Below are 26,033 nucleotides of genomic sequence, written 5' to 3'. Positions count from 1 at the left end.
ATAATATGGGATTTTGTGAAAAGGGGAAATATCTGTCCATAAAACTTCAATGAAATTATGACTCTGTATCCTTAATTCAATGATCAGCATTTCTCAGCAGATGATCTCACACTTAGCTACCTCATAATAAGTTGAAGTAACTAGTTAATTATGTGCTAGTGACAAGAGGCGGGAGATTACTCAATGGTTTGCGTAGGACTGACACCTGTTAGAGTTCCTGCTGTTGATGGATTGGATCATACCATGGTCCACTGATCCCAAAAGGCCTGTTTGGCTCTTCCTAGTTTACTGTAAACTTATAGCACATAGGCAAGAGTGCTCATGGCCATAATTTCATGCCAGGAAATGTTGACTCATGGCATAAATGTGCTAAGTTTGCCAAACACTGGAAAATGTGCAAGTTAGTTTAGGAATGAATGTCAAGAAGCTGAAAAATCTATAAGCTTCAAAAACACTCAAGTGAGAAGAGTTGCTTGTGTCCACAGTGATCCACCATTTTTTCTCACTTTGTTCTTATATTACTCAACAGTCCTTGTGCTATGAGTAAGTGTCATAGCTTCTGGCATTGAATCAGTCCTTCTGAAACATCCCTGTCCAGAACTATCTGCATATGTAAAACAGAGTGAAGAGAAGAGACAGAAACTAAAAAGAGAAGTGTATGAAAAAAGAAAAAACGGGGCAGCATGAGGGCATGATGAGAGGTAATCAGTGAAAGAGAGCAAGGGGCATAGAGCTAAGCTACTGACTAAGGAAGGGCCATGGAAGCACCTTCACCTGCCACCTGTCCTCCTCCTCCTCTTGTTCCCACTACTTGTGACACTTATTGAAAACTCGCTCAGTACTAGTGTCTGTAGTAAATGTTTTCTTCCTGTTCTCTCATTCGTTTTAACCACTAACCCTCCAGGTAGGTTCAGTTGTTACCATTTATAGCTTAGGCCCCTGAGGCTTAGAGCTGCCATCTAGCTTGCTCAAAGGCATGTGGATAGCCAAGGTTTGAACCAAAGTCTGTCTAACTCCAAGTCCAAGATCATAATCACAGCACATTATTAAAAATCCAAGAATTATAAACACAAATGTGGAAGAAAAGTCATAGGACTAGTGACAGAATGACCAAAAAAAGCATGATTTTATTGCAGAAATACACTACTAAACAACATAACAAATGTACTTAAACTCACAAACACAATTGATTATTTACTCTCAAATACTTATCCTGGAAGACCATATGTTTAAATCAAGTGCATAACAATGCACTGGCCAATGTCTCTTAGGGGTACCAGCTTTGAACTGCTTTTAGATTTAGCCTACAAGTCACATTAAAACAGATAAATACAAACAGCTATATTTCTTTAGTTCTATCTATAAAAACATTTTTTTAAAAATTGTCAAGGTTGACCATCCATTTTATTAAAAAGGTTTAAGTCCAAATGACTTTGATTAGTTCAGATTGCAATCATCCGATCCAACTGATAATATGCTGAAGAATGTATGTCAGGTGCTGAAAGAGAAGCCCCATCTTTTTTGAAATAAAGGTGCAGCTTTATCAAGGTGACTGACTACTTTGACAGGAACAATCCTTTGGATTTATAATTATGGTATATTCCTATAATCAGTCACTGTTTTCCAGTTCCTACCTATCTACAAAAAGAAAATTAGGAAGATACAGCAGAAGGTGAATAAGAAAGAAAAAGAAAAAATTAAATTATTAATCACCACCTGACCTTCCAATGCTAAAATTAGACATAATTACCCACCAGAAATTAATCTCATGAGGGAATAATGTAAGGTGTCTTAGGCTTTTCTCTGTATATTTCCTTCTCCCCTACCAAACACAAATCTCTAAGGAAAATTCTGGGTGCACATTTCTTCCTTTCTCTTTTATTCTTTCTAATTCCTGGGTAGTTCTATGCCAACTGAGGTATTCAGGTGAGGAAGATCTAAGGAAGTCAAAATGGGAATTTGCATTGAAAAGGGCAAAGTTTTACTTGTCTAAGAAGGAAACAAAAAGGATAGAGTCAAAAGTGGAGCATGTGAATAGGAGGCTGAAGAGAGAAAAGACAGAAAAAGAGATGAGCCACATGGCTGATTGTCAGAGTAAACTGTGTGGGGAATTAAATCGTAAGGGTGCAAATAAATTTGAGGGAGCTTCCAGAGAGGGATATACAGTGAATGAGAACAGAGACTTAACACGTACTCCTGAGGATGAAATCTTTTCAATGTTCTTTAAAGTTCTATAAAACATACTAGTAGAAATTGGAATTAGTTTACATTCCTTTTGTTCGGTGAATTGTGTTTCTTTGCAACACTAAGACTGGGACATAGGAAGCCTTGATTTATTGAGGTGATAGTAATAAGACTTTCACAGCAGGTGTCATTAATGCTGTGTTTGTGGGAGGACTTTAGGTGGCTTATAAAGCCTCATAATTATATGCAATGTTGTGTTTATATGTACTTGCATATTTTGAAGTGATGACGATTTTCATGTTTATAGTTTTTATCAGATTCATAAAGAGTTCATGATCCTTCTTAAAAAATATGAAAGGACTACCATTGGGGAGAAAGTATAGGCTCAGGAAAAAAGATCAAATGAGGAAATGTAACTATAGAAGATAACCGAGTTCTAATTCTATCACAAAAGCTTAATATGCTAGTCCAAATCTATTTATTTGGCCAAAGGTACCAATGTATTCATTTGCTACCTCCCTCTCCTCTTTCCTATCCCCCTAAATTCCCTTCATGTTTTCATTATTTTTTAAACCTTTGTTTATTAGTTTCTCTTAAGCATATAGTTATCTCAGAATTTCCTTTTTTTAAAAAATGTATTTTTATTGATTTCAGAGAGGAAGGGAGAGGGATAGAGAGATAGAAACATTAATGAGAGATAATCATTGATTGGCTGCCTCCTACACGCTCCCTACTGGGGGCGGGGTATTGAGCCCGAAACCCACATGTGCCCTTGGCTGGAATCGAACTTGGGACCCTTCAGTCCTCAGGCCGATGCTCTATCTACTGAGCAAAACCAGCTAGGGCTCTCCTTATTATTTAAAAATACATTTGGTGATTTAAAAAAAAAATAATCTACTTGTGTGCAAATAAAGTGAAGAAAAGGGCCACTGATGGGGAAAATTAAAATTTCAAGCAAATCAGACATATCCTATAGTTTGAGAGAGCATCATGATAGAACCTGAAACAGAGGAGAGCACAGCCAAGTAGTAGTGGTGAGAGTATTAAGATTAGCAAACTGATTACATGTTCCCATCAAGGTACAAGCAAAGGCGTCTTCAGTTATTACTCTTCTGCTGAAAGGATGAATATATCATACTAGTTACAGAAACCCTAATTCAATGTTTCACAGCCTAGGTAGCAAGCTATATTAACCGGATAAACATTTAAATTATGGAGGGCAAATAGCTGCAAAAGAGAGGAACCGAGAACCAGGAAGATCTGCCATCGCTTTGCTAAGTTTATTTGCACCACCTACTCAAGTGTTTTATTCAAACCCCAACTGGGAGGCACAGAGCAGCTCCCAAGTCTTTCAAACACGCCTTCTTTCCTCATCTGCTTTTTTCCTCCTTGATGAGCAGCACCCACAAGAATGCACCGTTATCTTACTCAAGACAAAAACATTTCATTTAGTGTCTTAGGAGAGGCCTTCAGCAACCCTCTAGGGTTCTATGAGCAGAGTACTAGCCATGTCTCAGGCATTCATTACATGCTTATTTAATAAATGAGTAACCAAATGAATAAAAATCTTTCACCTTCCTGCTGCCAATGTGGTGTGTGATTTTAGAGGCAACCCTAGGAGAGCAACATGGGAAAACAAGAAATTATCTCTCCCGCCCCACACAACACTCCCCTGTCTTTTTCAGACAGCACTCACTTCCTTTGAGTGCCTTGAGCCTTAAAGGACTGATGCTCTTCTCATAAAGGGTAATGGGGAAAGTAGCTTAGATTATCCAGGTGAGCCCAATGTGGGAAAGTAGCCTAGATTATCCAGGTGAGCCCAGTGTAATCACAAGGGTCCTTAAAGAACATGTGAGGCAGAAGAACAGGTCAGAGTGAAAAGGACTTTACCCACTTTGCAGGCTCTGAAGATGGTGGAAGGGGCCTCAAGCCGACTGTGGGCAGCTGCTAGAAAATGGAAAAGGCAAGAACATGGATTCTCTCCTAGAAGCTGCACCAGAAGAAACACAGCCCTGCCAACACCTTAAATTTAGTGAGACCCTCCATGAACTTCTGAACTCCAGAACTGTAAGATAATACATTTATGTTGTTTTAAGCTATGGAATTTGTGGTAATAGGAAATGGGGTCAGTGAAGAGGAAACAGAGAGTCAGTGAAACAAAGTGAAGGACTCGAGAGACAAATGGTGGGTTTTGTCATTACTAGCCAATGGACCTACGGGAATTTTGTTCATGACTCCCAGGCTTTGTTTTCCTCAGGGGTGTAGTGGTTAAAACTAGCAACCTCTAAGGCTACTTTGATATTCTAAGTGAGAACACATCTTAGAATTGCCCAGCCCCAGGTCTGCCACACTTGTGGGTGTTCATCACTGCTACCTCCCTTTCTCTTCTTCCAACCCACCCAACAGTGTAGGGATCACACAAAAAAAGAGAAAACTAAAATGAATGTAGATAAAACGTTAAGTCTGAGGGGTGTAGAAATGAGGGGTATATCACCGCTGCTTGAAGCATGGGACAGCAGTTCTATGGTCTGTCTAGGATTTCATAAAATGAGGGTTTTCACACTATTTTTCATAGTGTGAAAAATAGGGGAAGATTTGGGTAGAGCAAGACAGGGGGTGGAGAAAAAGGAAGGGAACACAGGCTGGAAAAAATATGGGTGGAATTTCCTCTACAAGGGGACGGTACCATTAATTAGAAATAGGAAAAAGGTCAAAATCAGTTGTTTCTTCTTTGTGTGTCGTTGTTTCTACACCATCCTTCCCTTCAGCTTAAGCACTATATTAGACCATATCCACAGCACAAACATTGATGAATTATCAAAGGTAGATCATGTGTTCTGGATGGCAAGGGAGGAGGGGTGCACGCATTTATGTTACATTGCAAAGGCTAAGATGGACCTTTTAAAAGCATTGACGAAATGTTCTCTTGGAAGTAATAATTGAAAACTAACTAGTTAAATGCTATTAAGTCTCTGAACCTGTCACTATTTCTTTTTCTAAGATGATGTTGAGATTCTATCTATCTATCATCTATCTAGCTATCACCTATCTAGCTATCATCTCACAATGAAGGTAAGCTCTCTGCCATCAATGACAATGCTATGTTCTGTAGAATGCTGCTCAAGGAAATAGGGAAGTATATGAATGGTGGAAAATGCAAACTTCTAAGGTTGAATGACAACTTATTCCCTTTCAGGCTTTGCAGCAATGTAGATTTAATGACTACAGAGCTGTAAATGTACTGGAATAATTTCAAGAGAGAACATCTCAATTGTAATAAAAAGCATTTCTATGGTTTGGATGTACTTTGTGTTCAAAATTTTTTTATTACATTTTGTGATATTTCACAACTTGGAATAGGCCATTTTGTGGTAAGGTCCAATCTATTTCTACAACATTTAAAATGTTAAGAAATGAGTAGATTTTAACCCATATTTTTGGCTTATTAATAAATTATTTAAAGGAAGTCACAGGAAGAAACTCACAAACCATTGTTCCTTTAAAGGATGTTTATAAATTGCAAAGTGACTTGCTGTGTACTATATCTAGCTGTGCACTAGGTTCCCTGTATAATTTAACTTGAGAATGTGGGTAAACACATATTCCTGCAGCAATTTTAGGAAGTCATTTACAATCTCCCATTTCCTTTCATTTTGGAAAACCCTTTAACATACACAAAATCTGCTGCATATCTCACAACACCACTCTTTCTAAAGGCTTACAGCTGAGATGACCAATAGTGCTGATAAACCAGTTCATCCATAGGCTCAGAACCTTAGAAAAAAATAGACAACTCACTGTGTCTTTCCCCTTCCTGCCCTTTGCTCCACTGTCCCTAAATAACTTCGTAACAGAGTTTACAGATCAAAAGGCTTTTTCTAGGAATACTCACAAACTTCCACTGAAATATGCAGCGACTTTCAGAAAAGTCAACATTTACTTAGTGTTACAGAGCTTTAAGTTTGAACTAGTCCTGAGATCAGCAGGTTTATCTAACCCTGAAAACCAGCCTAACTGGCTGATCTATGCAGGCATTCATCTTTCTCCCGCAAAGAGCTCTGCTGGCAGCAGTCAAAACCAAAGTGGGAACTTAATAAAAATGAAAACTGTGGTAGCAAAACACACTTAATGAGGTTAATTTGACGTATTGCAAAAATTTGGGAGGTTACAGTGGTTTCTATATAACCACAGTACTGATTTAGAAAAACCCCAGGGAAACAGCTGCATTTGGATATGTAACTTGCCTTGCTTGCATAGGAAAGCCAAGATTTTCAGGGTGTATGTCTTCAGATGCTAAAATTTGCACATTAGATTGGTGAAAATTGTATGCATTTCTTATTGAGAAATAACAGGATAATAAAACCTGTAGACGTTTATGCTTACACATTAGGCAAAAGGATCAGAAAAAGCCAAGTCAGTTCTGCTGAGCTGTTAAGAAAATTGTGCTCATACTACTGGGTTCCGTGATTACCTGTGAATGTCTCCATTTCTGGCATTCGGTAGCGACTGGCTGAGGCAAACCTGGCAAAATGTTTTCCAGCTGCTGGAAGATTAACTCTTGCACCTCCTCAATGCCATGTTCCAAGTGTGTAACTCCAAAGGGGACAGTGGTGTGAATTGCAAGGGAAGGCCCGACTTCTGATGACACTAGAGTAAGAGGAACATAAAGGTACATCTTAGGGTGGGTAACATGGAAGAGTCTCTCAGCCTTTCAGTCTCTCAGATTTAAGAATTGATCACAATAGTCAGACAATAAATGGAGGGGAAACACTTTCTAATCTTTGGAGCATAAAACTAGGCTATTTCTGAAATCCAAAATCAATTTTCTCTGAAGAGAAGAAAAAATTCATGATGTACTTTAGAAAATACGTTTTAGGTCTTGCTAAAGAATGGGAAGGACGGGCACCTAATATATACTTCTCTGGGTGGAATTAAAATTATTGGTATGTTCATCTTCTCTCATCCGCTAAATTATAAACTCTTTAGGGCAGGCACCATTTCTTACACATAGCCCATATTCTCCTTAAATTCTAAGAACAAAGTAGATGTTCAAAAAATACTTATTCATTTTTTGATAAATGGATTTCATAGTGTTTTGTTGATATTATTAAATGCTAGAGGAAAATATATTTACCACTTTCCAAAAAAAACAGGCTTTTCTCTAAAAACAGACTTGACCTTATAATATTCTCCTTTATCTTTTAAGTAGCATTAAAAATAAAAGTCTGCCTCATTTATAACATGGAGTTACTTTCCACTTTTGTTTGCCATTGCATTTTTTTGGTGCTATATTTCACAATTACAAATAATGAGTGTCTGCTTCATATCTTTCACTCTTTAGTAGAATATAGGAAAATCAAATAAAGTTCAAAGTTGAAAGCAAAGTGACTGAGGCATTTAGAAAATACAGACTTGGAAGGAATGTTAGCAAGAGTCTGCCTGCTATTCTTATTTGTTTAAATCAAGCCCAGAAGAAGGTTGATTGGAAACAATAATAGATCTGAAATGCATGAAATGATAATGTGTAATTGGTGCTCCCCCCTGCTGAGAGAAGATAATATTAAAGCTTTTAAGGTAATGACAGGAGTTGTCAAGCCTGATTCTGAAAATTCTTTAATTTGGGATTCTAAAAACAATGATCTATGTAAGGTAGGTTTCTACAATTTTAAACAGAAAAAAAGTTGAGCAACATAAGCCACTTATTGTTATGTGCCCACTTAACCTCTTTACACTTCAGGGATTTGTACTGTTTTATATAAAATCAGCATGTTAGGTGCATGGTGTGGATTAAATATATAAGGCATGTGATGTGCTCAGCAGCTTCTGGCACAGAGTAGGTGCTTCATAAATGTAAGCTGTGGGAATAGAAACAATAAATCAGATACACACAAAGGGGAAAGGTCCCAGGGTGTTGCCCAAGTGATGGGTATGAGTTATTTTTTTGTAAGAATACTTCATTTTTCCATTGCTCTCTGCTCAGAGAATCCTGGATTATCAATGTTACCCAAAAACACGAGGGAAGAACATCCCAAAATGCTGTAAGCATTTTAAAATAAAGTGAGTGCTTCCAAACATTTTTACATGTCTGGAGAAGACTGGACTTCAGAATATGGGCAGTGAATGCAAAGGTGAGGGGATTGTCCACTGTTTTCACCTCACAGTAGCTGGAACGACTTGAAAAGGAAATTGAGGGAGCATCTCTTTGAATGGTCAAGGTTTAACCTATCAGTGTACACTGTACAGGTACCACACAGACAGGGAAGGACCAAGGAGTACAACTTCTCACATTCTTTCACCCAATCCCACTACAGTGAAACCTATTGCATATTGCCACAGGGAGTGCTTTGTTACCAGTAATAAATTCAGGGAGGCCCATTCACAGCAAGGGGGTGTCAATGCCACCATTCTTCCACCAGGTAACATCTTCCCAGAGACAGTGAAAGCTATTGGCTCAGCATTCTGCAGCAGGAGAGTTGGGGTTCTGAGGTAACTTTCTATGGCAGGTTTCAGAGGAAAATGAATGCTAGCTGCGTGCTGAAAACCAAGAGGTTACACTCACCCAGCCATTTGTTCTAGGGGGAGCTGGTAAAATTACCAAGGGAGTGATGGTGCATTGTTGCCAGGGTTCTCTCATTTACATTAGCCATGCACTCCAAGGAGAGCAATAAAAAAGGAGATTTAAGACCCAAAATGAAACAGTCCTTGCATAACAATGAGAGAACAACCTGGTTACTTGTTTTTAGTGGAATCAGACACAATTTTTTGAGAACTGAGATTAAAATTTGAAGAGCCACAATCTAAAACAGTACATTTTAAGGGAAAGCTCCCTCCTGTCTCCCCCGCCCCAAGTTAAAGGGTATTTTTAGGAGCAAATGTTCAAAAATGCAAACACCCAACCAGAGTTTAAACATGACCAAGGTTTGCAAATAGAGCATTATAAAAAGCCACAAATATGTTAATAGGATTCCTAGCGTAAATTCAGTATAATCATTACTCCTTGGTCACTGAGAAGGTAATGATGTTATCTTTTTCTTTTCTTTATTCAGTTTAACAAGCATTGCACTTTGCTTTTGGCATTTTAAATGTAAAGTTCATAGTAAGTTGACAACTATTTCTGTATGTTGGGAGATCAATGGCTTTAGTCAGTAGATATTTGGACCCTTGCATTCTTAATAGCTCCGTGGTCTTAGACAGTTTAATCTCTCAGGCTTTGCTTTCTTCCATGAAGTAAAAGGGAGTATTACAACTTACCTTATAAGGCTGTCAGGAGGATTAAATGGGTTAGGACACATAAAAGCCTTTCTTCAAATATAAAGTGATATGCAAACGAGAGACATTTGTAGATAATACTTTTTTTTTTTTAATCTCTATGCTGTGGTTAGAGCAGTTTTAGAAAGGGATAACAGAGTTGACTCCTCTCAAAGTATTAAGATTGATTATTCTATCAACACCCCAGGAACAGTGGCAAACTATTCTTGGGGTGTTGGCACAGAAGGTTCTTTTTTGTTGTTGTTTTTTCACTTGTGGTAAAATAAACATAACATGAAATTTGCCATTTTAACCTATTTTAAGTTTATAGTTCTCTGGCATTAAGTACATTCACATTGTTCTGCAACCACCATCCATATCCAGAACTTTATTTTATTTATTTATTTTTGAGCACTTTTTTTTTTTCAAATTTTTATTAAGGTATTATATGTGTACATATCTTACCATTGCCCCCCCCCCCACCCCACTCCCATACATGCCCTCACCCCCCAATGTTTTGCATCCGTTGGTTACTCTTATATGCATGCATACAAGTCCTTCAGTTGATCTCTTATTTCCCCCACCTCTCCCTAACCTTACCGCTGTAATTAGACAGTCTGTTTGATGCTTTACTGCCTCTGTAACTATCTTTTTGTTCATCAGTTTATAATGTTTTTCATTATCCCTAAATGAGTGAGATCATGTGGTATTTTTCTTTCATTGACTGGCTTATTTCACTTAGCATAATGTTCTCTAATTCCATCCAGGTGTCTACAAATGGTAGTAATTCCTTCTTTTTTATGGCAGCATAGTATTCCATTGTGTAGATGTACCATAGTTTTCTGATCCAGTCATCTGCTGACGGGCACCTAGGCTGTTTCCAAATCTTAGCTATTGTAAATTGTGCTGCTATGAACATAGGGGTGCATATATCCTTTCTGATTGGTGTTTCTGGTTTCTTAGGATATATTCCTAGGAGTGGGATTACTGGGTCAAATGGGAGTTCCATTTTCAGTTTTTTGAGGAAACTCCATACTGTTCTCCACAGTGGCTGCACCAGTCTGCATTCCCACCAGCAGTGCACGAGGGTTCCTTTTTCTCCGCATCCTCGCCAACACTTGTCGTTTGTTGATTTGTTGATGATAGCCATTCTGACAGGTGTGAGATGGTATCGCATTGTCGTTTTGATTTGCATCTCACGGATAATTAGTGACTTTGAGCATGTTTTCATGTGTCTCTTGGCCTTCCTTCTGTCTTCTTTCGAAAAGATTCTATTTAGGTCCATTGCCCATTTTTTTATTGGATCCTTTATCTTCCTTTTATTAAGTTGTATAAGCTTCCCAAACTGATACTCTTTACCCATTAAACACTAACCCCTCACGCTCCCCTTCACCCAGCCCCAGTCCACCACCATTTTATTTCTGTCTCTATGAATTTGACTATTCTAGATCCCTCATATAAGTGGAATCATACAATATTTGTCCTTTTGTGACTGGCTCATTTCACTTAACATGATGTCTTCAAGGTTCATCCATTTTGTAGCATGTGCCAATTTTCTTTCTTTTCTTTTTAAGACTGCATGATATTCCATTGTATGTATATACCACATCTTGTTTATGCATTCATCCATAGAAGTAATTTCTGTTGCTTTGACCTTTTGGCTATTCTGAATAATGCTACTATGAAAATGGATGTACAAATATCTGAGTCCCTGCTTTCACTTCTTTTAGGTATATACCCAGAAGTGGGATTGCTGAGTCATATGGTCATTCTATGCTGCCCTTTTGAGGCTCAGCTTTTTCTTGCTTCTTTGGCTCAGTCTCCGTTTTATTTGATAATTAAAGTTGCTTAGTTAAAGATGAATATTATCATGTTGGATTAAGAAAATAATATCTAACTCTATGCTGTTTACAATAAAATACATTTTTAAAACCAATCCTAACTCAATTATGTGAAGTCAGAGAATGTGATTTGAATGCTACTTTAAGATTTGTTAACTGGCTTCATACATAGTCAGTTTTCAAAAGTATTATATGTGTGCTTGAATATAATTTTTTAGATGTTGAATTAACATTTTAAGTTCATTGAATCTTATTGTGTGGTTCTAAAACAACTAAAGTCTTATGATTTTTGTGTGTGCTTGATTACTAAAAATTTTTGCTTTATATTGAAACTATATTACTAGTTTCCTGCTATTTCCTGATACCTTTTAACAATATGTCATGAATATTTTTCATTTAGAAATGTCTTTAACCTTACAGTTTATTTTTTGCTTTCTATTTGTTCCACTTTTTAAAAATTTTATTGTTTCTCTGTAAAATTTTGCCTTCTTTTTGATTAAACTACTTTTACTCATTTCTTCCCCGTTGCTAGTTTGGAAGTTATAGAGTTTATTTCTATGTTTAGGGATTACCCATAGACTTAATTATCCATATTAAAGTAAAAAATTACTATCTTTATCCTTCTCCTGCATAACATAAGAACTTAAAATATTTTAACTCTGATTTTATATGCTTTTGTTGTTCAGGATTTACTTTTTTAGTTTTGTTTTAATACAGTCAGTATTTGTTTATATTTATCCACAGCTTCCTTTGTGGATTTCACATCTTCTCTCCAGGGGCATTTTCCTTTTCCCAAAGTATCTTCTTTTGAAGTTCTTAATGAGGTTCTGTTGAAGGTCAACTCTCTCAGTTTTTGTTTTTCTAAAAATATCTTTATTTAATCCTTATTTGTGAAAGACAGTTATCCTTGGTATATAATAATAGATTGAAAATATTTTCTCTCAGCACTTGAAAGAACTTATTCCAATGTAGGTTAGCTTTTAGTGATGCTGTTAAGAAGTCAACTCTTAATCTGATGGCAGGTCCTTGGAAGGTAACTTTTCTTTTATATCTGGGTATTTCCCTTGCTTTCTCTTTGCCTTTGGTGTTCTGCTATTTTACTTGGATATCTTGAGGTTTGAGTTTCTTTTTGTTTACCTTCTTTGACTTCATTGGGTGTTCTGAATCTGAAGACTCTTTTTTTGTCATTAATTTTGGAAATTGTTCAGTCATTAATTCTCCCCATTCTCTCTATTCTGTCTTCATGGAGCTCTAACTAGATAAATTACAGGTATTCTCATGCTATCGTCATATATCTTGATCTGTTTTTAATATTTTCCATTTCTGTCTCTCTATGCTAGATTCTATGTAATTTCTTCTGATTTATCTTTCAGTTCAACATTCTCCCTACATCCATGTAAGTATTCTGATGTTTAATTTGTCCTTTAAATTTCAAATTTAAATTATCCACTTATAAAAGTTCTACTTTTCAAATCTGCATGGTCAATTTTCATAGTTTATTTCTAATCACACTGTCAGTACACTTTTATTTCTTTAAACATCATCAGTATATTATATTGTGTATTTGGTTGTTCCAAAATCTTCATGAGTGTGATTCTGCTTTCTGTTGTTTGGTGGCTATTGCTCATGATGGTGTACTGCCTTCTGTGTGTTTTGTGATTTTTTCCCCCTATTTTGAGCCCATGTTCCTATTGTGAGCCTAAAGTTCCTAGGAACTTTACAGAGAAATACTTTGAGGCCTAAGTTTAAAGAGTGTTCCTTTGGAGATTTACTTTTGTGTCTGCCAGATGCCTTGGGGCAACACTGCCCATGACTACTTTAACTAGGTTTATAGAATATACTGGCAGAATAAATTCTGGCACCAAGTCTGCCTGAGGGCGAATATGTGGTTTGGCATCTCAGGGGAGACATTTTATTTCTTTTTTGTTTTTTCCACTCCAAAGACAGGCACGCATACCCATTTTCTTCCACTGATAGGATGTATCACATACAGAGCCATAAAAGTGTACACGTCCATGCTAGTAAACTTTCAAATCTTAAAGAAACGGAGTGATTTTTATTGGAAAAGAAAGTTATCAAAATTCAACATAAAAGACATCAGTATTAGCCAAAATACGTAAATGAAATAGAAATAAAAGTCTTCAGGACATGGTTGCTTCAGTTGTGATTTGTTTAAAATTGTCAAGCAAATACGTTGATTGTAGATACACATCACATTTACCTATATCAACATACCAAACTACAGATAATTCTTCTCTTAAATAGTAGGCACATTTTTTCATGTTAACATGTATAATTAAGAAACACATGATAATCTCAATATGTACTTAAGAGGCATCTATTAGCATTTAATATAAATTCATGGGAAATAAAGATACAATATGAAAAAAGGTGACCTCTAAGTGAGATAATCTTTAAGCTGATCGTTTATATCATACTTTACAATTAAATAATATAGATTTTCACAGTAAAATCAATATAAACCAAGGATGCTTTGGAATATCAATGCTCTGGTCAGTGCATTAAGATAAAATATATAAAGTTTATAATTACTAGGAAGAAGGGAAATCATATGATTGAAAACAATAGTGAACCAAAATAGAATCCATCAAATTAGTTTAATTTTTTATATTAAATTAATTTTCCTATATACCAGCAATAACTGGTGAGAAAAAATTATAATTCTACAAAAAGTTTTTGGAATTAGAATGATTCTAAAGTAAAAAATAAGGCAATGAGAATATTTAAAGTTTTTGAAAAGTCACTGAGGCAAGACTTGCTTTGTCATGTATGTAAATGCATTATTAAAACAGCCTAGTATTGGTTTACAAGCATAGTCAATGAATCAGAATAGATACTTCTGGGGGGGGGGGGAAATCCTAAAATATATTGTTTTAAGAAAACAAATTTAAAGCACTGAAGGAAGATCCAATGTTTTATATTGTCCTATAAAATTGGATATACAGAAAAAATTAACTTAGACTATTCCCTTCCCTCTTCTGACCAAATCTGTCACCATTTCTGATTTCTTCTGTAACCATATGAGAAGTGTACATTCTTAGGTCACACAACAAGTTCAAACTCACTGGGACAGCCTTTTCAGATGTAAATACTACAGAGATCTTTTCCACCTGATATACTTTATTTTTGGCAGTATCTACAAGGGACAGAAGTCGGGTCATCAAGTTGGCCAGAAGTTGGGTCTTTCAAAAGACAGAAATCTAAGGCCAGCTCTAGGTTTCATCCCCGACAAGGAAGTAGAGGACTAAAGAAAACTGAGTGGCTAACACTATGGCTGCAGGGCAAGAGCATCAAGGAATGGGTGAAAATGCTTCTTTAATTACTGAGTCAGTCAAATGAGCACACGGGTGTCTAGTGCAGTGCTTGATACCGTGAGAAACTCCATTGAGATGTACATCTTAGTGGGGGGGTTGACACATAGGCAAAACCATTAGAGAGCCATTATCTGCTAAATGGCATGGCACTGACAGTGTGTGCAAATGAATTTTAGCAGGAAATTCATGTGAAGAGAGGAACTAGACAGGACTTGAGAGCCACAGTTTGGAGGTGGTAATGGTCAGCTCTCCTTTTTCCTTCTCCCTGGCAGTAGAAATTGGTAGTAAGTTTCCCTCTCCCTGCTCCATGTGGAACTGGCTCAACTACCCTTGCCCTCTAGCCATGAAAGCTCTTATTACAATTTAGCTCTTTCATATGGCTCCAGGGCCCACCAGCCAAAGCAACTGAGAGTAAGCCAATCACATCAGTTTCTCCAACAACAAAAAATTTAACTCAGCCTCCATGAAAGAATAGGTGAAAGGGATAGAAGGGTGGGGAGGGGAAAAGGAGACGGAGATGGAACGATATCTGCTTCTGATGTCTCTCTCCCCTTCCTCCTCTCCTTAGCAGCGCCAACCCAAACAAGCATGCAGCACCCTGCCATTTGGCATTCCACGTTGTTGGCAGTGTGTCTGTTGTGCTGTATGTCTTCGTCTGGCCCGGAATCAGGAACTAGGCCTCACTATTCAGAGGGACCACCTGTGGTTTTTATTTGCTTTTTAATAATCTCAGACCTATTTCTTATGTATAGGTTACAGAGGCCAAAATTCATCTACAAGAGCCCTACTCATGTCACGGGCAACTTCATTACTTCCAACCTTATCTGCAGTGGTGACTTCTGTAATAAGTGTTTATATTCATTCAATACAATGTTATGGTTTTAACTGAAGAGTAAGGTTCTGGAAGTGTAAACTTCTGAAATGACAGGATGGGCCAGGCACAGAAAAAAAATAGTTTTACTCATAGTTTCCCCCTTGGCTTATTTCGTTTTTCTCCTATCATCTTTGAGGAGAAATAGTTGCTTTATTTTCTTCCTTATTATTTCCCTGGAGGTAGGGGACTTTATTGATTGATAATAGCAATTGCTTTAATTAGCCAATGAAAATCACTGAAGAGGTCTGAATGAACAGTCTCTTTGGGGAGACACAGATAACAGTAAGGAGGGAACTGACAAGAGAGGATAATTGGCCTAAAAAAGATCAAAGAAAGAAAAACTAATGGAGAAATGGTATTCTTGTCAGCAACTGATACCAAAATTCCCTGACAAGCCCCTGCTTCCCTTTTTAAAGGTAAAATATCTATTAAAAAGGAGGAAATGATAGGGCTACAAGGGTACTCTTTTAAAAGACAGTAAATATAATTCAAATGTAAAAGTGTTTTGTTCTTTTCCTGTTGAAGGTAGTTCCTAACTCTTCCTAGGAAAACTATGAATACCATCTAAGATTGATAGAAAAATCTGCAGTGCTATTTTTCCCTTTCAAAAACAAGATATATGCTTGGAGGTGAAAGAGGGTATAGGGAGATAAATGCTGATGAAAAAAAACACACCAAGATAAAATAAAGAAAAAACCTAGTTTGCCTTGAAAAAGAAAAGAAGCAAGATCTGCTTTATTTAGAATGAATGAATCAGATCCCTTTCTCCATCCTGATTGCACAGACAGTTTTGAGGGGACATCAGCTGAGCTTTGGATGTCGAGTCAGAAGTTCTGTCTCCCCCCTCCCTGGCTGTATAACTTTAGTCATAATATTTCTGTGATTCCTGGGTCAGTGTTGCTCACAGGATGACCCATGCCGTGTGAATCGTTATTTGGCAAAACAAACAATGAAATTCTTTGGGACAAATATATTTTTGAAATGTTGGTTTTAAACAAAATTGTATAGGACTTCTCAAGAGTCCCCAGTATGATTATATACAGACAGTGTGATTCTTTAAAGGAAAGATGGTATAGAATTAGTTTTCGTATTTTAAAACTTTTTATTTGATTTACAAAATTATTTTTTTAAAAAGGTTATTCCAACACTGTAAAAGGGTATAAAGTAAATAAATAAAAATAAATAAAATTATTGCAAAATTATTTCATATGTAGCTAAATGGTGCTCCAAAATTCCACTCGCCCCAACAGCATATGAGAGCTCTTGTTTTTCCACACGCTTACCAACGCTAAGTAATTTTGCTAATCTGCTAGATTAAAATGTATCTTATTTTTAGTCAGTTACATGTGAGTGGGGTATTTTCACAAGAAACCCAATTTGTATATTCTTTTCCAGCAATCTGCCTTTTTGTTGTCCTTCTGGTAACCATAGTGCCAACCTCAGGTTTACTGTGCAATTAAATCCATGTAAAGTGAGAAGTTTAGAGTTTGGCGCCCAGTTGGTGCTCATCAAGCGTTATTTGGCAAACCTACCTATCAAAGCTGACTCACTCCATTTCTGAGGATTAGTTACTGAGGTTTTATTGTGCCATAACTCTTACCTTCCACTTCCTTGACGGGAAATCTAGATCTCAGAAAATGATGCCTCATGGGAGAAAAGTGCCTCCTGGAATCATATTTATCACATTGTATTTTAATTGTCTGTTTACTTCTCTGTCTTCCCTTTAGACTGAAAGCTACTCGAACTTACTTGTTTTTCCTTTTTTTTTTTTTTAAAATTAATCCTCACCTGAGGACATTTTTCCATTGATATTTAGAGAGTTAAAGGGAGGGGGAGAGACAGAGAAAGAGAAACATTGATGTGAGAGAGACACAACTATTGGTTGCCTCTTGCACACCCTCCGGTAGGGACGGGGATTGAGCCTGCAACTGAGGTACATGCCCTGGACCAGAATTGAACTGGGACCCCTCAGTCTGCAGGCCAACCCTCTATCCACTGAGCCAAACCACCTACAGCTTGTTTTACATTTTGAATACCTACCTCAGGGCCTGACGCATGTAAGCAATCAATATTTGTTGAATACATGGATGAAAGAATCAAGTAAGGTATTGACTAACTATTATGGTAGATGAGAACTTAGCTCCCCACAACATCATCCTTCTCCTCACCCCACCATCTACCCCAACCAACAGGTCAACAAGTTCTGGTACAATCATTAATCAATGTTTACATTATAATAATCTGTAGTAATGCTTCTGAGGAAACAAATAGTCCTTTGTAACCATACACCCTGTCTTGTTTAACCCTTCATTTTTTCTCAGAGTTGATAATTACCCCGTCTTTTCATTTGTTTGATTCTCAATGTACTTCTAACACTCTAACATATTTTTCCACAATGCTCAAACATCTGTGTCACCTACCTATTGATAACTTTCTGCATACACTCAATCATACTGGTTCCATCCCCCACCCCCACCCCCTTCCCTCGAGACCTTTTTCCCAGAGGACTCTGTGTTGTCTGTCTGCACCTAGGGCTTGTGGATAGGAAAAGCAAGCTTTCCTCCATCTGTTGCATAAACCGGATGAGTCAGCTCTCCTGGATAGAAGGACAGCACATTTAGAACCTAACAGCATTAGGTGCTCATAAGTGAACAGTTACAGCCGTGGTTCTATATGTGACCCTAAGATTTTTTTTTCCAATCTTTGAGCTGAAAATGCTAGCTTTAAAAAAACACTAACATACTTATTAGTTTCTCTATTCGTTTGGTCTTTGACTTGTTTATGCTAGGCCTGTGGTTACTAACGTATCTGTGGATGTATGCATTTGCCATTTTAAATAAAGGCCAGGAAAGGAAGTTTTAAAGCTGACACACATGTATGTTTGTAATCCTTGTTATCCCAGGCTACATATGTTTGGATTTCTTATGTTTAACAAGACATACAGACATCCTCTAAACAATTCCGTATAAGCTAACCATTCTGATAGACATTTAGTTAAATGTAAACAAGTGTGTAAAACCCCACACGATGAATTGAAAATTCCCCCTAAAGTCCATACTTCCAGTTTCAGAAGATGTTTCCCCATAGCTCCAGTATAAGTAAATCTACACAAATTCAGGAAATAATATTCCAGTAAACAATGGAAAATTGTTCACAGAAAAGTATGTTCTGCCTTCTCCAGCCAAGAGAAAGTAAATCCCAGATACTTGAATAATAAACAACACGTTGCCTATTTCCACAATATCTGTGAATGCTGGATACTAGAGGCTTTGAGATGGGATTGAGGAAGTGGGAACAGGGGCTGGGCTGGGCCACTGGGGAGAATTTTCTACTGATTAGAGGGGCATCTCCAAGTCCTCAGAGTGGAGTAGGTCTAAGAATCAAGGTGTTGAATCAAATCTTCAAAGTAGACAAGATTTCATAATAGACTAGAGGCCCAGTGTACGAAATTCATACACTCGGGGGTGAGGGGGTCCCTCAGCCTGGCCTGAGCCCTCTTGGCAGTCTGGGAGCCCTTGGGGGATGTCCGACTGACGGCTTAGGCCCGCTCCCTCTAGGGAGCGGGCCTAAGCCATCAATCGGACATCCTTAGCGCTGCCGCAGAGATGGGAGAGGCTCCTGCCACTATTGCTGTGCTTGCCAGCCAAGAGTGGGGCTCAAAGCTTGTGGGTGAGCGGCGCTCCCCCTGTGGGAGTGCACTGACCACCAGGGGGCAGTTCCTGCGTTGAGCGTCTGCCATGGTGGTCAGTATGTGTCATAGCGACAGGTCGTTCTGCTGTTCGGTCAATTTGCATATTAGCCTTTTATTATGTAGGATAAGGTGATCAGTGGAAAGGGCGGACATTAAGGGTAGGATATGAGAGGTAGGGCTGGGCCTGGAGAATGGGCAGTAAGGACTCCTCATTCTAGGGAGAAAAAATATACATTGCCTACACAAATTCATGTTAATATATTTTTTTTTCCATACTGGATTGGCTTTGGGTTGGGAAGGGGCTCAAACTAATTCATAAGTGGTAAAAACATCTTCTGTATGGTAATCCACTTAACAGATTTGAGAAACCCAGTACCCCTTGGAGAAAAGGTATGGTATAGTATAGTTAAATATTGACCTCCAGGCTAGTTGTGAGGACCACGTGAATGATTGTCTACACTACATCTCCTGCTCAGCATCCACCAGCTCTTTTGTGGTAACAGAACCCAAATTTTGTTTTAGGGGATCACCCATCCCTACTTTCAGCCTTGATTAAGGTGTCCTACAAGCTGAAATGATAAGTTAATCAATTCCTACTGGTCATGGTGATCAGTTCAGCAATGGGTACATAACTGAAGCCAGGCCAATCGGGTCAATGAAATTCAGTTCCAAGACTAGTGTTAGGCGTTGCGGAAAATGAGCTCTTTGGGTGTGTGTGTGTGTGTGTGTGTGTGTGTGTGTGTGTGTGTGTGATTCAGCACTGAGATGCTTGGTACTACCTGGTGTCACTATAAATAAATCCAATTCAGTGAAAGATAGAGTCAAGAAAATTAAGTCTTCATGATGTTGACTGAATCAATCCAGACATGCTGGAAGCTTTACTCTTGGACTTTCCAGGAACAATAACAATAAGTTCCCTTTCCTTACTTAATCTGAGTTGAGTTTGACATCACTTACAGCCTAAACTGTCCTAAATGTGTGAAGTATCTAGTACTATATGTGGTATATGTATGCTTATTCCTATGAATATTAGGATTAGTTTCCTTTCTTATCTTCTCCCATCCCACCTGTCCTTAATCTTAATTTATATCTCTATAAAGATTAGATTTTGCCAGTTTCTTTAGAAAGCATGAACAAATAAAATAAAATCTACTTTTGGACCTCAGTTTATTGGTAGGTGAAACAAAGGAGTTAGAAAAGTTCATTCTTTTAAGCTCCCTTTCAGCTTTAATTTTCTCTGAATCTATGAAATGGAGATCCAAGTGGCAGTGACAATTTGAGAAGCTCATCCTTTCCCAACCACTCTGCGTTGTCAGTAGGGTAGAAATCCTGGTCCTTAGAGACTAAAACTAGTCTCAAGACTGAAGTGATGAAAACATTTCCCTTCATCTGAGCTTTCTCAATCCTTGAGTTTGCCCTAGATTTTAAGGTCTTAACCTCCATCCCACGTTTGAGCTTAAAAATACAACAAGCTATTTTGTAGTATGGTGAGAAAAAGCACCACCTCATTTAGTTTAAGATTCAGCTCTGCTACCACCTAGAACAATTCTTGTCAAAAGATCTGACGAGGATTACTGATCAGATGAAAAGGCAATGTCTCAGAGAGATATCAATGCTTTAATTTCACACACGTTCTATTGTGTAGACTTTAAAATATATATCTTCTAAAGTCTGCATAAATAAAATAAGGGGAAAAAAGAACATCAGATTAAACATTGTTGAAATTTTGCTTATAAAAAATTCTGACTTTTTACTATTGTCCTATATTTTTTTTTTGGGGGGCGGGGGGTAAGGGAACATTTATTGGGTAAATTACAGAAGAATTATAGAGGTAGAAAAAGTAATTCTTGGAAGAAATGGACTTGGGAAACAAGTTATGGAGGTCAAGGAAGGGCCCTTGTAGCTTGGAGTGAGGAAGCAAAAGGGAACGTGCCTGGGTAAAGGAAAGGGAATGGCACTGGCATGCTCCTGGGAGGGACAGAGCCTATAGCGTTTTAATATTCCCTGTGGAGTGGAAGCAGTAGGAGGGCTTATTCACCGGGACAGCTAGAGCCATGTAACTAGTTTTGATCAGTGGACTATGGGGGTCAGGGAAGTGTGTCACATCTTGTCCAAGGCTGAGAAGTTGCAACAGAGACGGTAGATATGGCTCACAAAGACTGAAGTATTTACTATCTGGCCTTTATAGAAAAAGTCTGTGACCCTGTACTAGGTCGCTCAGGACCTGGTAGGTCACGATAAGATTGGAGACTTAATTCTGTGTGCAATGAAAAGGCTTAATTAAAGGGCTTTGAATGGGAAAGTGGGTCCATGAACAGATGTATGTCTTAAGAAGACCTTTCTGGCTATGTGAAGAATGAACTGAAAAGAGGCAAGAGTGGGAGGCAGGTTAAAATAAGATGGAGCCTTGGTTGTGACAGTGGTGATGAAGAGAAGTGAGCTCATTGTCTATTTTGGAAGCAAGAGCAGGGTGATTTGGTTACAGATTGGATATTGGATTGAAGGAGAGGAAGAAACAAACATTCCCGATTTTTGGCTAAAGGGGATAGGAGATTGGTGGCTCCGTTTTGAGAAACAGAGACGACTGGAGGAGGAACAAGTTCTGAATTTCAAAGGCAGGTAATGAACAGCCGGCACAACACACATTACATTTGATTATAACATATATAGTTGTTTTAAAAAAACAAGCAAACCAACAACTCTGACAAGCATATTCTGAATTCTACTTGCTGTCCAGGGTTAGATTAATTGTTCCTCTATGTCTGTTTAAAAATTTCATAGATTCTACTCATTTACAGAAAGGGGCCATATTTCGTAGGTCTGCGTATATTTTGGGATCTGTTTGGGAGAAGTTTTTTCTTTGACTAAGACCTCCCAAGTTTTATGAAAACATCTATTTATCTTGACACACAAGGAGATTTTCAGCCTGTTGCAGCTTTTATTGGCACTGCCAAAAGGAAAAACGAAAGGGTTTCAATAGCCCTTTAATTGGGCCCTACCCAGGTCCCTAGAGCGGAGGATTTGTCCTAACTCGCACTTGGTGTTCCAGCCCTCACTGGAGTCCTTCCACAGTAAGAAAGCCCTGGTTTTCTATGATGACAGTCCACTAAAATGCTCCCCTTCCCCAATGCTCACCAGCAAGAAGCAGCCATCCCTTATTACACATCGCTATTTCGGCCTACTCAGCATAGTGCCCGATATGAAATTTTGTGTGTTAAGTGGTATTATGATTGGACTCCTTTCCCGAATTGGGCAAGGTTTTCCCCTTGAGCCAGCACACTGGTTTGCCTCTAAGGATATCACTTTATCACTGTAGTTGCATAATTGGGTTCAGCTTTGGATTTGTATCTGTTCAAAAGGATTCTGTGAACGGATGAAATCTCTCTCTGGGCTGGAGGATTTGATCTAAAGCTTCACTCTTGTTCTTTTGGTTTAATAAAGAGAAGTTTTTGCCTTGACATTATAAAATGTTGAATTTGAGAGACTGACTGAACAGATAGTGAAATTTTTAAATTTATGATTATGTCAAAATATTTCTGGCTCTTTTCATAGAGGAAACTTATTGGTTCACTGTGGAATTCTTATCTCCTTTACTACTAAGACCAGTAAATTATTCTTCCTGTTAACTTTCGACAAGAAAAAAAACAAGATTGAGTCTGACCAAGTTAGTGAAAATTCTTAAGTCAAAGGGACTATAATCTTCATAATATTGTTAGCTACTCCTAAGAAACCATTATTATGAGTATTGATAGTGGAAAAAGGAACAAACAGGCATTTCAATTTTAATAAAAAAGAGTGGGTTAGGGTCAATTGAGCTCAAGTTTCTGAAATACATTTTCTGACTCTTATTAAATAATATCAGGATATATAACATCAACAACATCAAAGAATTCACTAGGTAGATTATGTAATAGGAACCTAATTCAGTGAAGAAAACTATATTGTAAATTCATGGAGGCTCATTCTTACAAACGTAAATTTGGAATATTTTATACTGAAGAATTCCCTTAATCCCACAGATCAGTTATAAATATTAATGGAAGGCAATAGATTCTTTTCAGATTCTAATCTTTAATATTCATTTATATGATGCAGGGAATTCAATGTCCTATACAGTACGTGTGGATTCTTCTCATTATCTAGATGAGCACATATATGAAGTCTGTATGGGCAATGATCATTAAAAACAGCAGGGCCCTGGTATAATCTTAGGGGGCATATCAAAACCTTATCAAATCACTTAATAACAAAGTCACTGGTAATAAACCAAAGGGCTCTCTAAGCTAAATGGACTCCACAATGTCACATATGGGGTAAATGATGGATTGGTGATTCTGGACAAAGTTAAAAATGCTAACTGATATAAAGTATTTATGAAACATGATGAAGCCATTTCCTGTATTCAGATTCTGCAGTCAGATTTCGAAACCTGCTCTTGAATTAGTCTTAGCCCTTTATTTTGGTAACTACTTACTTTACAGTGTCTAACTCTTCTTAGATAGGCTGTAGTGTAAATTTTGAGGAATTATTCTTATTCAAAAAGTGATTTGAGATGGCATAAAAAGAAAGAATGGCATCTAATCTAATGTCCTCTGATTTTCACAATTTATTCAGGTAATAAGATATTGTTTAACTACCCTAATGTATGTGTTACTATTTTCCACAAAAGATAATATAATTTAACTAGCACTATTGGCATTTTGTTTTCTCTCTTTAAAAATGAAAGCAAGTTATATAACTGATATAAGAAACCATAGAATATTTATATGTGACAACTATAAAGATAGCATTCACTGTGTACCTACTATGTGCCAAACATGGTACTAGAAATTTTGGATATACTATCTCATTCAATCCTTATAACATTTCTGGGAGACTTTATTAACCTTATACTTACAGTACAGATAAATGAAGCTCAGAGAGATTAAGAAATTTATTCATGATCACAGAGCTATTAAGTTGAAGCACACAAAAATTCTGGTATTCAACCACTTTTAATTTATAAAGTCAGCTATATAATATGGTTCAATCTAATTCTAAGTGTTGAGTTATAATTTGAAACTAGGTATATGTTATTGCAAAGTAGTCACAGAGTCATGCTGGATAATACCGGTTATTTTTGACCATCCTATCTAATAAAGAGGGGATATGCAAATTGACTGTCACACCATCACAAAGGTGGTGGTGCCCATAGCCACAAGATGGTGGCGCCCAGCCCCCTCAGCCCTGCTGGAGGCCCCCAGTACTTTCAGCCCTGCCAGGGGGTGATGGGGTGGCAGGAGCATGGTGCGGCCAGACCTGCCCTCAGCCCCCCAGCTGCCCAGGGCCAGTCCAAGGCGCAGGCAAGCCTCGGATGGCGGCTGCCCAGCTGCCCAGGGCCACCCTAGGTTCAGGTAACCAGGGCTAGCTGAGGCTTGTGCTGCCGGCAGTGGCAGCAGCAGAGGTGTGATGGGGGCATCACCTTCCCCTGATTGCTGGGTCGCCTCCCACCCCTGAGGGCTCCTGGACTGTGAGAGGGGGCAGGCCAGGTTGAGGGACCCCCAACTTCAATGCATAAATTTTCACGCACTGGGCCTCTAGTCCACTATAAACACTAAATGCTGAATTATGCAATAAAGAATTAATCACTCACCAAACTTGGGTTGATATGAACTCATCATTTATGGCAAGGTTCTTATGCAAAATATCATTTCATTTTAATATCATTGTGATGTAAAAAAAAGATAACTGCTAAGCCATGGCAAAGCAATGGCACATTTGCAGAACTTATCACATATTTTCTAAGTTACATATCTCAGCTGGAGCATAACTGTTCTTTAACCAGCTATTAAAAAGAAATGTCTTTCACAAAGAGAACAGTGGGATCCTTTGAAGTGTAACCTTGGAAATCGAGATCTGTGTTACAGGGCATCATTCAAAGCAAGTGGATCTTCCCTAGAGGACATGGTAAAATTGTTTCTGAGAATATTTGCACCTCTTTGGGAAGAGGGCTCCATAAAACTTCCAGGTCTTAACTGGCAATACCTCTGATACTATATAAAGAATTGATATGTCCCATTCATCAGTATTCCCAATGTTGTAGACATAATACAGAGCTCCACAACGAGGTTTCTAATCATTCTAATTGCCAAGGACCCACATATGCTTTTCAATGACTTCTAGATTCAGCAACTAGAGAGCACACTCATTTTATATGATTATAAGGGCATGGGGACAGGTAACTAGGTTGTCCTAGGGATGAATAATTTGCTGATTAGCCATTACTTCTTCTTACCTGCTAAGTGGATGACCAGTGCTGAAGTATTAATTCACAATATTATTTCAGGAACTGGGAGGACATATCAGAGCTGCATAAAGGATAACTGGCTCAGCAAATATTTACTGAGCACGGAATACACACTCCTCTTAGGCCTGATGTTAGTTGCCTATCTCTTATTTTCAATCTTGATCAAGATAAGAGGGATCAAGTGATGAACAGCATGTATGATGGTTAGTGGCATGATTCCCACTAAAGGAGAGAGCTACTAATTCTGGAGAAAGCATCAGACTCTGCTAACAGGTCATATCAATTCTTTAGCCCATGAGACATTCAGGTTGACCTGAGGAGGAACGCTTGACAGTGAGGAAAATGATGAAATCTTTTCTGCGGGAGCTCTAGGCAAAGGAAAGTTCCCACCTCTTTGGGATAGTGTTGTCATGGTCCCAGATAAGAAAGGACTAGAATGAAGACTTGTCAAGCTCTCATCCTTGTCAAGTCTTTACTGCCTCCCAGGACACAAGGCTCACAAGCTGTCTGAGAGTTACGCAGTTTTACAAGACGGTTCTCAAGTTGCAGAGGTTTTGAGATGCCTCCAGAATGA

At 38.0% G+C, this 26,033-nt stretch overlaps 1 protein-coding gene across 8 annotated transcripts in view; it reads right to left on the bottom strand.

Moving 5' to 3' along the window:
- Positions 1-26,033, bottom strand: part of RNLS (renalase, FAD dependent amine oxidase) — a 318,654-nt gene that overhangs the window by 104,852 nt on the left and 187,769 nt on the right. For all 8 annotated transcript variants that reach the window (XR_013961612.1, XR_013961613.1, XR_013961614.1 and 5 more), the window contains one exon: positions 6,656-6,831. Coding sequence is in view for 5 of the 8 variants with exons in the window: in XM_080687540.1 (XP_080543666.1) it covers positions 6,656-6,831 (176 nt within the window). In the remaining 3 variants the exon portion in view is untranslated. The remainder of the gene's footprint in view (positions 1-6,655; positions 6,832-26,033) is intronic.

This window comes from Plecotus auritus, assembly GCF_963455305.1.
Source record: "Plecotus auritus genome assembly, chromosome: 9".
NCBI lineage: Eukaryota > Metazoa > Chordata > Mammalia > Chiroptera > Vespertilionidae > Plecotus > Plecotus auritus.
The sequence above is the reverse complement of the archived record's forward strand: the minus strand, read 5'-3'. Positions and strand labels throughout refer to the sequence as shown.